Here is a 13199-nt window from a genome sequence, read left to right on the forward strand (position 1 = left end):
ACAAGTCTCTCGTCGCTCATCTACTCGCTCTTTATCTCTGCTCACGATCTCGCGTCTCCTGACCTATCCATCACCTTGCGCTCCCCTGAGTATACAACAACATCAACGCTACTATGGCGCACAAAGTAACTCTTCACTGCCCTTCCATCGACAAGACCAAGAGCGAATTCACCCTCGGACCTTTCGATAAACATGACAAGGTCCTCCAGCAAGTTCGCACGTTCTTCAAGATCGAATACGCCGCCGTCTACGACATCCGCGCTCAACCGATTGACGATATCTGCGCCTGCGAAGCGGGACAGATAGTGCAAGTCGCCGCGTCAAAGGGCGAGATCATGAAGTACTACAAACCCAAGGTCTGCATCTTCTACAACGGTGAAGAAGAGGTGTCCAATGAGTGGGTCGACGGTTACGGCTTGCCGTGGAAGGTAAGTGATGTCTATTGAAGCGCAATCACCAAACTCTAACCAAATAAATAGGATCTCAACGACTATCAGAGGTGCTCGCACGTCATGAGCCTCGGCAAAGGTCCAGGAGGTTTCGTCTTGGACAACACCATCCGGATCACGCGCCCGTACGCCGACGTTCAAAAGGACCTGAAGGAAGTCGCCGGTGCCGCTCCGGACGGTATGGAAAGCAAGCGCAACCTTGGGATTGCGATCTTCTTGAATTGGGCTTGGAAATGGGAGATGGTCAGTAAAGTCCTTGTCCGAACTGAACTGAGACTCATACTGACTTATCTATAGCTCCTACCCGTTTCGATGAAGCCCGCCAAGGATAGCGACATGTCCTCCAAGGTTCTCGGTCTCCTCGTCGTCCTTTCCTCTTTCACTCACGGTTCCGCGAGCTTGGTACGCGGATATCTCGTCGAAACCGTCAACGCCCGCGTCTCTGGTGCTGAAGATGACGAGACAAAAGACCCACTCCTCCGCGCTCAAGACGTCGTGCACGTGATCAGCACACTGTACGAGAAGGCGGGCAGCCTAGCTGCGAAGATCGCGCTAGCCAAGGAGAAGGCGATGAAAGACAAGATGAAAGAGAAAGCACGGAAGACGGCCTGGAAGGCGAAGCAGAAGACGGGAGGAAAGGGCAAAGAGCCATCTGACGTCGATGATCTTGCCGACCAGCTGGGTGGCCCTCAGAACTACATCGATCTTACTTAGGAGGATCAGCGAGGTGGTGGACTAGCCAGATGCCTACGTACCTGATAGACAGCGAGAAATGAAGTATCCCAAAGCTAATGTAGGCATGTCAGTGATCAATGACAGCCAAGATTACGTCTACTAAACTCCATGTAGACATTATAGTGAAGCATGCTAATAACGATTGAAGTTTCTTAATTCAATGTAGTCACATCAGCGTGTCGAACTTTCAGGACTCGCGAGTCGTCTAATACCGCAACCACTGAAAATCATCATGCGCAAGTACTAGGTTGTGTCCTTCTCCCCATATCACCCCTTCCGTCGCAAACCGCAAAGAACCAATCTGTATCAACGGAAACAGCCGGTCACAGTTGTTTGCATCAAATGCCTTGAAGTTATTCGACGTAATCTGGAGAGTGTTGCGCATAGTGTTATGCAACTTGCGGGCTTCGGCTTGGTCGACACGAAGCCGCCGCGACAGGGTGATTGGATTGTGGCCGTTGCCCCCAAGCGCTACCACCTTCGTTGGCGTACGCAGATTTAGTATCATACGTTCGGTGTACAACACACTGAAGTGAGGGTTGCCTTGGAATAATAGATTCGCAAGTGTCTTCAGGAAGATAGCAATGTAATCGAAGAGCTGTTTGGCAAAACAAGTCGGCGAGTGCTCCAACAAATGAGCCAGCTCATGCTCATGAGGAACAAAAGATTCGCGCGGCCCGTCTCGGAGGGGCTCTCTTGTGCGCAAGTCGACGTTGATAAGAAGTTGATTGATGGTAGGCGAAAGCGCCGCAAATTGAACCCAGCTCAACGAGAAGTACGGCCGACCATGTGAGAAGGTAATGTCGAATTCGTAGTTTAAGCGTTTCGCAGCGACCAGGTGTTGGATTGCTTGCTTAAACTCTCCATGCGTCTGGCGACACACGCGGAGCAGCCCGCGATAACACCGAAGCGGTAAATCGTTCCTCACGTAATGCTCTGACACAACCATAACCCCACGAAAAGAACGACCCAGCTCTTCGTTAAGCAACACCTCGTATACATGGTTTCGGAGTTCAAGTGGAAGATCCAAAAAGCCGGGCATGGTGTTGGTGACCAAAAGTGCGAACGCGCCTGTCGAAGATCAGGGTCCAGCGGCAGGCACACGGATGTTCGGAAGCGAGACCGAAGGATCGTTGAGTATGGTTCAGGCCTGCACTCGCTGCTTGCGGGACCAGAGAATGGGGATGCGGGGGTGACGACTGGAAGCTGACGTGATCAAAGGAAGTTTGCGGAGAAGATTGAAGTGAGGTTCAGCCTTTTCGACGAGGTTCAGTGTTGTGAAACTGATCGGTCCGTGCTACCCACGTGATTGGATCTGGGCTCTGGGATTTGCGAGCGGGCAATGGCGGCGCGGCGACTGCATCGTCATCGCTAAAGTGGTGTCTTATCCAACATGGCATTTCCAGCCGGCCTGACTGCTATGCAAACACGGACAGCGCATCGCATAGATGGATGACTACGAACTGGATCGCGTCGCGTCGGATAATCCTGCTCTGACTGCGCCTGCGGCCCAGCGGGCTCCCATACGACGGCTGAAGTCTCAGGGCCCGACATCGACGTCAGCTGCTCAATCTACCGGTTCCAATACTACGGTCGCATCTGGGGAGTTGACGAAATACGATGTACGTGTCAAACGCAGGGCTTGAAGGTTTCTTCTAAACAAACGTAGGTCGGCTGGCGGAGAATTGTGAGGAACTTTTCGCCGTCATGGTTCTCCGTGACCATGGGCACGGGCGTAGTTTCTCTACTTCTCGTCGCTATACCGTTCAAAGCAGACTGGTTATACTGGCTTGCGGCGATCTTCTTTGGACTCAACACTATCCTGTTCGCCTGCGCCTTCTCTGTTTCTGTCTTCCGATATGTGGTATACCCTGAAATATGGACCGTCATGATCGCGGACAGTGTCAACTCGCTCTTCCTTGGAACCATTCCGATGGGATTCGCTACCCTCATCTCAGCTTGGTGCTCAATATGCATCCCATATTGGGGGCCCTGGGCCGTTACCTTTGCCTGGGTCTGCTGGATGATCGATTCCGTAGTCGCTGTGTCAGTCACAATATCGCTTACCATCCTCCTGATCTCCGCTTCTGACCGCCAGGCTTTGGATCGCATCACAGCAGCCCAGCTACTACCTATTGCTGCATCCATCGTCGCAGCTGGTACCGGCGCCAGAGTCGCAGAGCACTTGACCAACCCGCAACATGCTCTCGGTACAATACTTGCATCGTACATTATGTGGGGTATGTCCACACCACTAGCGATGACCGTTCTAGTCATGTACTACACACGCCTGGCTTTGCACAAGCTACCACCACGAGAGATTGTTGTGTCATCCTTCTTGCCACTAGGACCCCTAGGCATGGGCGGCTATTCCATAACCTATCTTGGCTCGGTCAGCAGACAGGTCTTTCCAGAGACGGATTTCTTCTCAGATATTCCCATGGCAGGCGACATCTTCTTCGTCTTCGGGGTCTTTCTGGCGCTCATCATGTGGGCGTTTGGGCTGACATGGCTCTGTTTCGCACTGGCATCCATCTACAAGTCTCGGCCGTTTCCGTTCAACATGGGCTGGTGGGGTTTCACGTTTCCCCTTGGGGTCATGGCGCTTAGTACAATGGAGCTTGGCAACATCTTCCCGAGTCTGTTTTTCAGAGTCTTAGGGACGATCTTCGCCGTAGCCGTCATTCTGCTATGGTGCGTAGTAGCAGTTGGCACAGCACGCGGTGCATGGAGCGGTCGTCTGTTCAATGCGCCGTGCCTCAAGAACTTACCAAAGAGAGATTCTACGGGGAAAGATGAAGCAGAGAAAGAGAAAGGGCTAGTGCAGACATGACCCTGAGTCACTATCATCGACACAAGAGGTGCGTATGTGTAGGTTCTATTGGAATCTCATAAATTGCGTTGCGTCTGATCGTAAAAGTATGTATATGCACGGCCCCTCGTCGCAAAGCATCAAGCCCCTCGCTGACCGCTGAAGGACCTCCAGCATACCCCGGTTCGCTGCCTCAGAGGGTAATTCTAGTTGCCAGCGCCTGCAGCATCGCATTGTTCTACCACCTGATTAGCATCGTTCCAAAAGACTATCATCATCGAACTCACGCTTCTGAGCCTGGCAGTCCTGAGTGGAGAAGTCTCCCTGTCCACCATTGGCCAAGTTCGCGCAGCCGTTGAACTGCTGGTCGCAAGAGCGCTGGAGAGCACCCGAGAGGTTGACGAAAGTGTCACCCTTGACACTGAAGGGACGGTTCGCGATGCCGGAATCGAGGATAGGTGTAGCAGCGACACCACCGAGGGCGCCGGTGAAGGTCTGCGCGTTGTTCTGGCGAACATAGATGGCACGTGCGTTGCTGAGAGCAGCGACGCTAAGGACAACGAGGGTGCTGGTGAACTTCATGTTGACAAATTGAAGTATTTGGAACGAAATTGCGCTAAAGCGATGGGTATCTTAATGGTATATTGAATGAATGGGGCGACCGAGCGCTGAAGAAGTGAAGTGAAGAGAATGAAATGAAGTGAACGTGAGATGAATGAGTGTTGGCTTGATGATGAGCTTTTCACAGAGGCATCCTTTCCTACATATATATTCGCACTCCTACCCCCACGGCGCCTACACTAAGATCTCCAGCGCTTCTCGCAAAATTACTAGGCGGAGTCGCAATGCCAGTGCCCGCCGGTGTTGGTGTTCCAAAGTGCTGCCTCAGGCGCCTGAAACCCCACAGGTCTTGGAGTCGACACACCAAATGCCTCATTACCTTCGAATGGGCCACGCGACCAAACAACTACACCATACAAGCTACTGTTAAGAGTGAAAATGTTTACAGCGCAGGTTTGACAGCTGGTGACAGCTGCTTGCAGCCATGATCCTGGATTTCGCGAGCCGCGTGGGTATGGCGTCGTTTGTCTCGGTGTGCTTCATGTGGTGATTATAGCCGCGGCGCGACAATATGTGATACGTTATAGCGTTCGAGAATATCGTTGGTTGAATCGAGGATTCTGTGGTGAGTTGCATCGATGCACATGAGGTGGCATGCGGTGTGTTGCGAGATCTGACGCGCGACCTTCCGAGGCATGATCAGCCATGGCTGCGATTGATGATACGTGGTGTAAATTATTGTTCTTCTATAATGTTTAAACAGTGCCAACAACGCCGCTTTTCCACGACTTTGTAGGTTCATATGTATAATCGTTTCCTGTCTAGCTTTCCCACGTTCCTGTCGGCTCTTGCAAATGCGATCGCGCCCACGGCCTCATTCGGGCAGACATCTCCTATGCGCACAGGGTAGTCGCGCATCAACGCTGTTCTCGCCAGTCCAGTCAAGGTAGTTCCTCCAGTAGGCGTAGGAACATAAGGGTTCAAAAGCGTCAGCGAGGATGCATAGCCGATGATATCCGGTGCGATCGTTATGTACTTAAGTACGAGTCCGGTGTACGCGGCGGCAAGCAGTATGAATGAGCATACCAATAAGGCTGCGAACCATCTCCAATCTGTTTTGTACATTGGCGTCGTATCCTGCGATACGTTGGCTTCGGTCGCGACGAATGTAATATTGGCGTCTGCACGTTGTGCCTGGGTGAAGTTCATAGCGCCGGTTTCCATCACGGATGCTGGTAAATTTCCGCCGATCGCTCTGCTGGCGTATGTGGATTGCCAGAATGTATTGTACATTATAGTCAGACGATCGCCGAAGACTTGCGGCGACAGCTTGTAGAGTTCGACATTTCCAAAGAATACGCCAGTGAAGTCGAGTGGGTCCTGCAGCCATTTCTCCATAGTCGTCGCGCCTCGAGCAAATGCAACAGGCATATTGAAGTTATCCGCGCTCGTCATGGCGAGGAGTGCGGTAGCCATGAACTGCCTCCTTAAAGCGATATCGTAGCCTATTGGGTAGTCCTCGTCATACAAGTACATCTTCCTCATCTTGTAAGCGGCACACTCCGTCCCATTGCAGCGCACTCCAACTTCGTATTTCTCGAACGAAAGCCCACAATTTGCCACTGAGTACTTGCCTGTATCCAAATCGACGAGAGATTCACTCCGGATTGGGCAGGGGTAACTAGCACAAACCGGGGGCGCACAGAACGTCTCGTTCTTTTTACAAGGCGGCGGCGCTGTATCATTAACTACTTGGAGTTGCCACGTATATTTTGACACAAAATCTATAGGTTCTCCTCGTGATGCATTGTTGCTTGAACAGGTCACATCAAATTGGCGAGCTTCGATGTTGAAAGAGCTAATGCCGACAGAGGGAGGTCCGGCTATGGGGATACCGATTAAAGAAGCGTATGTGACGTTGTCGGCTGTACCATTAGGCACAAACTTCCACTCGTCAGACGTAGTGTTCTCGATAGTGCGGTAGAGCGGGAGTTTGACGTTTCCCCATAGGTCCATGGGTGTAGTACGGTATCTGGTGCTGCTGAGTATAGATGTGAGGAAGATCGGAGTGAAGGAGCTACGGCCTGTACCTACGAATAGTCTAAGTATAGAGCCAGTTTACGTCTGAAATGAGCTTGGCATATGTGAACTTACTAAGGGTACTACCAGTCTCCATTAATGAATCCATAAACGTCGTCGGATGGAGGTAGCGCACTTGTTTGGTAAACTGGACGTTTCCAATCTCTTGGTCAATAAGACGAAGTGCAGACTGTCCACCCACTGGCGAAAGGAGCCAAATCAAGACGGACGCTAGTCCAAGCATAGACCAGGATCTCAGACAAAATTGACGTTCGAGTGCGGAGAAGACGGATTGGCAACCAATCAGCTGTTCGAGACGGCCGAGAGTTGTGCCACGTTGAGCAAGGAAGAGACCAACATGTCGGAAGAACCTTCCCATCAAGGCCGCGAAGATTAGGGGGAAGATTGTCGGCGAAAGGAGAAGTGTTTGTTCCAGTTTGGTACCGTAGTCCGACACTTCTTTTCCGTTCAATCTGGCAGCGATAAGGGCGAGAGCTGTAGCATGTTAGCACATAGTCGATGGAATCAGGTCCAAACCAAGACAGGTGAGAGCGGTCATTTTGAGAGGCATCTTACTCACCCAGAAACATGATAGGCGATGAAGCCAAAATCACATCGAAAACCAGGACCAGTGCTTTCAACGGCGTAATCCTCCCAACCTTCCGTAAATCCGAAGGCCATTTCTGCGATACGCCCTTGGTATTATCAACACTGTATTCCGTATCACTATCCTGGGGAACCTGCGGGGCGGTATTGTACGCCCCGGAATCGTATTGGGTGTTCAGGCCGCCATCATACTCCACCGACACGTGTGGACCTTTTGCCCGGGGTCCAACGGGTTCATAAGCCATGGCACTCGAGAGTACAGGGAAGTATAGTCGCCAAAGTTGAAAGACAGTAAGGAAAAACGAAACAGAGAAAGGGAAGTTGGAACGGGTACATAGGTAAGAAGGATTCTAAGGACAGAGCATGAAGTATGCTGCCTGCCACCTGCATTTTTGGCCCCAATCACACACATGCGGCATGGTACCTTGCAGCGGGCACCGCCGCATCTCGAAACGGTGTTAAGTTCGATAGAACAATCGCGATAAGCGGCTGAGGCTCTCGGTGAGGCTCCCAAGCTGTAGGATCGTAGATAAGTTGACGCCGCATGGGGGCCATCATGTGTTGCGCGCGAAGTCGACGACGCTGTGTGGTGGATCGGATTGTTTTTTGCCGCTAGGATGCTAGCGTGGTCCGAAAATAGGCTAATGCAAGGGTCATGATGTCTGCACTCTGTCAAACGCGACATGGAACGCCGCCATGCATTCCCCACATCTCCAACACCATACCGCCACACGACAGCCTTGGACCCAAGTACGAGCAGACCGGATACCACGGTACCGGAATCTTCTTATTTCCGAGTTGATCTAGCCCGTGCGATGTGGCCAACCTTGCGCGTTGGATAACCCGCGCAATGAGGATCACAGCATTTCTCTGGGCAACCGGGACCCATATCCCACGGCGCATGAGCAGAAGTACCGTCAGAGAAACTCTGGGACTATCTGAGAAACAATGGCCAATCTTCCTGGTACATATCTCGCTCAATCAGTTATCGCGACGCGCTCATAGTGCTAACTTTCTCGCAGCGTGTCTCACTCGCAGTCTGCAAAGACTTCACACGCTCCACATTGACCGAGCTCACCGCAAAAGAGAAGGAGTATCTGATTCAAACAATCAGGGAGTCTGTAGTGAAGGAAGGGCTTCCTCCTGTAGATGATGAAGGGATTGAGTGGCGTGTATCAAAGGTTCTGCCAGAGCTGCGCCACTATCAGCGCTGTATGCATATTCGGCGCACACGACGCGTATCCATGCTGACCGATAACAGTCGCAGATCAGTACGAAGCCTGGGAGAAGGTAGCTCAGAGATCATTCCCTTATGTAAGTACAATGTCATGCATTCGCTCGGTGACACGGAGCGTTGTCACATGTTCTAACCCACTTTCCAGAAAGTACTTCGCGAGGCGGTCAATGCAAACATGGAAAAGATTCCCAGAAAAGGACTCCGCTACTGGATGGATATTCCCGAAGATGTCCGAATGGAACTCGCAGAAGACGTTAACAGGCGACTTGATGAAAGTGGCCTGCCTACGATGGACGAAGAGGCCGTGTTGTATCGGCTCAGGAAACATGTGAATCATTGGATAAGGGACCACCATGTGTCGCAATGACGCGCCTCACTTCAATGTAAGTAAATTGCATCATTGAATCTGGTGGCGTCAAAAGCATCACGATTACGACGCCTCTTGCGACAGCTTTGGGGCAGAAGTAAATTCGATACCTGGGGTGGTCTTAGCTAATAGTGTGTAGTTAGAACGGAGCCGCCAAGACAGAACGATGACTAGCTTCAAGCGATTGCTGTATCAATCGAGAGCAAGTTCACACACTGTCCTCGCTCGACGCATCTGTTCCGAACGACCAACCCAACTTCAATCCTTCGCCCACTCGTACTGCAAGCCATTGATACCACATACTAGGTAACCGGCGCGGATGGTAGAGTCGTAGACTACTTCCTCCAAACGATGAGCTTGCCTGTTCCCCTACCCACAGCATCAAGCCATCCCTTGAAATGCCCAACGTCAACCCGGAAGCCCTCAACAAGCGGTATACTACCAGCCTTCTCCATCTTGGCGACCGTCCTCTTCAACGTGAGCGCACCCTCTTGCGGCTCAATGCTCGATGCATCCACCTGAGGCAGCTCCGAAGTGCTCGAGGCTGAGCGGATCTCGCGATGAAGATGCTTCTGGCCACGGCTTCCGCTTACGAGATTCTGTAGGGAAGCAAAGCGCTCCAGTGGCTGCTTAGAAGATGTGGGGGTCGTGGGCTGGTTGCCAGGTGCGGGAGCATCCTTCTCGGGAAAGACAGTGTGCAGGCAACTCGACACGTTAGTGACGGCGGAGATGTGCCAGGCGAGCATCATATGCGGCGGCGCGATGTCCTCAGGCGAGGTGGGGTGACCCTTGATCAGGACATACGCCCACCGTCCCTCTCCATGGATGGCAAGATGCATCTGGTCCTGGGATCGAGTCGCCTCTCCTCCCGGCCCACGGTACCCGCGTCCAAGCTTCAGCTTCTTCTTCATTTCCTCGAGCTTCGTATGCTTTTGCTCTTGCTCCTCGAAAGCAGCGCGTTCCTCCTTGCCACGGAATACGTCGACTTCTGCGTAGGCAATCTCAGCCACGTCGCCTGGACCCAAGAACCGGATCTCCTTGTGTGGGACGACGCTGGTGTCGTAAAAGCCGACGGAGATGAGGTGGTTGTAGATCGGAGCGGTGACGGGGAAGGGAAATGAGGCATGGGCACGGAATGCCTTGGGGTTTGGGAGGCGCCGGTAGAACGACTGTACTGTGAAGGACCAGTTCAGGAGGATGGTGAGGAGCGCGGGGGTATAGCCAGGGAAATCGATATCCCATGAACATGACTCGGGAAGGGTTGGTAGGCCGGTTGTACCGTCTACACGGGAACCTTTGGGTGCCGGGCCGGAGACCTCATCGCCGCCTGGAGGCGTACGCTTCTTAGCTGACGAAGGCTCTTCTCCTGATGGGGCGTGGATGGCGACGGTAGCTTGAATAGGTGCCATAGGCTGCTTACCCTTGGCTATTGAAGTAGACATGGGCTCCTTACCTTTGCCCTTGCCCTTTCCTTCATCCCAAGCCTCTGCCTCAACTTGAGGAGAAGGGAACAGCGGCTTATCCGGTAGAGGCTTTTGCATATCTGCCGCCTGACTCAGCACATTCAACCCCAGGTTCTGCATCTTTTTATCGAGTCCATACTCTTCCAATCCAGCCTCGAACTCTTCCTTTAGACCCTCCGGCATGTCAGGTGGCATAACGAACGGCTCTGGCGGTGCTATGCCCAAGACGCGGTGCAGCCTCTTCGCTGCATCAGTGGCTCGAGCGATACCTAAAGCGCGAGTCGTCTTGCTCTTTCGTGATTGGGAGGGACCGGGCTCGGGCTTGTTGTGCACATCAGGCTCTGGCGATGTCCAATCATCGAAGCCAGATCGAGGTGGAGGTGGGTTCACAACTGGTGTCTGAGGACCTATTTCATTGCCCGCTTTCTTTTTGTCGGTCGTGCTCAGTTGAGGTGTAAAGTTGCGCAATGCGAAGTTCAGGGATGAAGTAATGTTAGGCGTGTCGAGCTTGGGGAGGTCAATGGGGGACTTGAGGTTAGTGGGTGCGGGCGGCTGTGAGCTTTCTGCCTTACCCTCATCGCTGGCTTTGGGGCCTTCTTCGATGGCATCTTTGGCGTTGCCTTTGTTCTTGTTTTTGCGGCGGTTTTTGCTGCGGTTTTTGTGACCGCCAGCCATGGTGAAGGTGAAGGGATGGGATCGAGCAGCTTGCTAGCTAGAGTCGTATAGACGACCCCTTGGGGTTGTCTTTGGATAGCAAGTTCTCGCTATCAAGATGGCGAGTTGTTTGGTGAGGGTAAAGGTGTCAAGGAAGGAGCAGTCGGCGAGATGGACAGGGGGGTAGGCAACAATGACGGCAACGAATCCGCGGTGACCGCAACTCCAAGGTGACTGTAAATCCATGGTGACCACAAATCCAAGGTGACTGCAAATCCATGGCGACCGACTCAAAGGCGTATCACAACAAACAAAGCAAAGTAAAAACCCGACATGAAGTAGGAATTAACCTCGATTACCATTACGACATCCTCAAAAGGTGTCTAATTATACTATCGCACGTGGTATCATGTCACCTTATCCAAGGCTCCGCTCTTTCGTCACGGCAGTTCGCAATCTACTCAGTAGTAGAGAACACGTACTGGGCCTCGAGCGTGTAAGCTCCGCTGGAAGGACCGAAGATCTGCTCCTTCTCGCGCCTCCATTCGGGGTGGTTGATGGCGTCAATCCAGTCCTGAACCTCCATGACGACGCAGCCGTACTTGGGGACGTAGCCGCTGCTTCCCTCAGCACCTTGGGTAGACTTGATAGGCAGAGTACCTGACACTTTTGTTAGCGGTTTTACGACATTTTTGCGTGTTTCACATACCATCTTGGCCGGGGCAGCTGTACATCTGGTATGCGGCTTGATCAGAGTAGACATCGAGCTTGATGCCAGACCACTCGCTCCACAGAGAAGCGACAGGTCCAGAGTTGCGCCAGTCGAGAGCCTCAGCTTCGTCGCGGTTGACGAGGTAGCAGTTGTCGTAACCGGTGCAGTTAGTTCCGCAGTTGCCGAGAAGCTCGGGCGCAGTCTGGTTGGCACCAATCTGCTTGGGCGCCGACCAAAAGTCGTTGACAGAGTATTGCTCGTTGGGAAGAATAGTACCGGTGGGGATAAGAATAGCATCTACATCCATGCGCTGGCCAGAGTATGGGATGTGGAATGTGTGGTTGAAGATGGTCTCATCCTCAGGGTTACCGAATCCGTCCAAGTTCCAGTAGGTCTATCTTGATTAGCATTGCAATATGCGTCGAAATAGTAATTTACTTACGTGAGAAGTCAACATGATGGGCGTCTTCTTGGTGGTAGCAAGTGCCACAATCTTGATGTTCCAGGTGTTCGGGGTCATGGTGTAGGTGACGTAGCTCACGACCTCACCGGGGAAGCCCTCCTTGCCGTCGGGATCGACAATAGAGAAGGTGATGGAGTCGTCGGTATGCGCCACAACAGTAAAGTTGCGGTAATCCCATCCATCTGGTCCACCGTGCAGGGTGTTGTTGTTGTTGTTCTCGTTGGGCTCGATGAAGAACTGCTCGCCATCGATGGAAAAGGTAGAGTTCCGAATGCGATTGGCGTAACGACCGGGCACACCACCCAAATGGGGGTGAACCTCGCCCTCATAAGCAGTCGCGTTGTCGAAACCGAGAACAATGTCGCGCTCAACACCGTCCTTGCCCATGACGAACAAGTTAGAGACGGACGCGCCATATGGAATGAAGTGACCGCGAATGCCCTCAGACGAGATCTCGTACTTGCCGTCCTTGTCAGGTCCGGACGAGCTCGAGTTGGTCGGCGGGGTGCTGTACTGCGCGAAGGCAGTCGCAGCAAAGAGGGGGAGTGCACTTGAGAACCGCATCGTGACTTGCCAAGCTCGATCGAGTTGGGAAGTGGAGGTGATGTGATGTGGTGTGGAGAAGCGTACGGGGTTGAAGGGCGGAGGGTTATTATATACTGCTATAGACGAACAGGCTACCGGCGTAATTACCGTTCCACGATCCTGTGACTAGGATCCATCCCGCATATTCTCACTTCTCCAGCCTCCGGGTTTATGGTGCTAACGGGCTCGTACTGGGGAAAGTGCGGGTCGCCGCTCGAGGGTAGCGAACGTGCGCTTCTTCCCCGCAGGAAGGCCATGTCAATTTCCCCAGGAACGCGGCTATGACGAAATCGGCCCGCGTAAGCTCACAGAAGCTGCATACTAGTCACATCTGTGCCATGGAGCGTGACGATCAGCTGTCGCACAAGGTTGTCGCTCTCAATTGCAGTTGTCCTTCGTTCGTGTTGTATCATGAGGCATCCAGCTCCATCGCAAGCTCGAAGCCTCGGTCGTCATAGCTCCCAGCAGCGCGACTA

At 52.7% G+C, this 13199-nt stretch overlaps 7 protein-coding genes across 7 annotated transcripts; 2 read left to right on the top strand and 5 right to left on the bottom strand.

Moving 5' to 3' along the window:
• Positions 1-113: 113 nt before the first annotated feature.
• On the top strand, positions 114-1163 carry J4E92_007443 (uncharacterized protein; the record flags this gene model as incomplete). Its single annotated transcript, XM_051498806.1, has 3 exons — positions 114-428; positions 480-692; positions 747-1163. 3 exons carry the CDS (start codon positions 114-116, stop codon positions 1161-1163), a joined length of 945 nt encoding a protein of 314 aa, XP_051351080.1.
• A 226-nt stretch (positions 1164-1389) lies between these two features.
• Positions 1390-2226, bottom strand: J4E92_007444 (uncharacterized protein; the record flags this gene model as incomplete). Its single annotated transcript, XM_051498807.1, has 1 exon — positions 1390-2226. The coding sequence occupies one exon, from the start codon at positions 2224-2226 to the stop codon at positions 1390-1392; it is 837 nt and encodes a 278-aa protein (XP_051351081.1).
• A 406-nt stretch (positions 2227-2632) lies between these two features.
• J4E92_007445 (uncharacterized protein) lies at positions 2633-4017 on the top strand (the record flags this gene model as incomplete). The annotated part of the gene is made up of 2 exons (XM_051498808.1): positions 2633-2806; positions 2854-4017. 2 exons carry the CDS (start codon positions 2633-2635, stop codon positions 4015-4017), a joined length of 1338 nt encoding a protein of 445 aa, XP_051351082.1.
• A 185-nt stretch (positions 4018-4202) lies between these two features.
• Positions 4203-4578, bottom strand: J4E92_007446 (uncharacterized protein; the record flags this gene model as incomplete). Its single annotated transcript, XM_051498809.1, has 2 exons — positions 4203-4234; positions 4284-4578. The coding sequence occupies 2 exons, from the start codon at positions 4576-4578 to the stop codon at positions 4203-4205; spliced, it is 327 nt and encodes a 108-aa protein (XP_051351083.1).
• Positions 4579-5355: 777 nt separating this feature from the next.
• J4E92_007447 (uncharacterized protein) lies at positions 5356-6102 on the bottom strand (the record flags this gene model as incomplete). Its single annotated transcript, XM_051498810.1, has 1 exon — positions 5356-6102. One exon carries the CDS (start codon positions 6100-6102, stop codon positions 5356-5358), a length of 747 nt encoding a protein of 248 aa, XP_051351084.1.
• A 3079-nt stretch (positions 6103-9181) lies between these two features.
• On the bottom strand, positions 9182-10984 carry J4E92_007448 (uncharacterized protein; the record flags this gene model as incomplete). The annotated part of the gene is made up of 1 exon (XM_051498811.1): positions 9182-10984. The coding sequence occupies one exon, from the start codon at positions 10982-10984 to the stop codon at positions 9182-9184; it is 1803 nt and encodes a 600-aa protein (XP_051351085.1).
• Positions 10985-11420: 436 nt separating this feature from the next.
• On the bottom strand, positions 11421-12702 carry J4E92_007449 (uncharacterized protein; the record flags this gene model as incomplete). Its single annotated transcript, XM_051498812.1, has 3 exons — positions 11421-11623; positions 11673-12069; positions 12118-12702. 3 exons carry the CDS (start codon positions 12700-12702, stop codon positions 11421-11423), a joined length of 1185 nt encoding a protein of 394 aa, XP_051351086.1.
• Between the last annotated feature and the right edge of the window lie 497 nt (positions 12703-13199).

Source organism: Alternaria infectoria, assembly GCF_024043175.1.
Source record: "Alternaria infectoria strain BMP 0036 chromosome Unknown scaffold_12, whole genome shotgun sequence".
Lineage (NCBI taxonomy): Eukaryota > Fungi > Ascomycota > Dothideomycetes > Pleosporales > Pleosporaceae > Alternaria > Alternaria infectoria.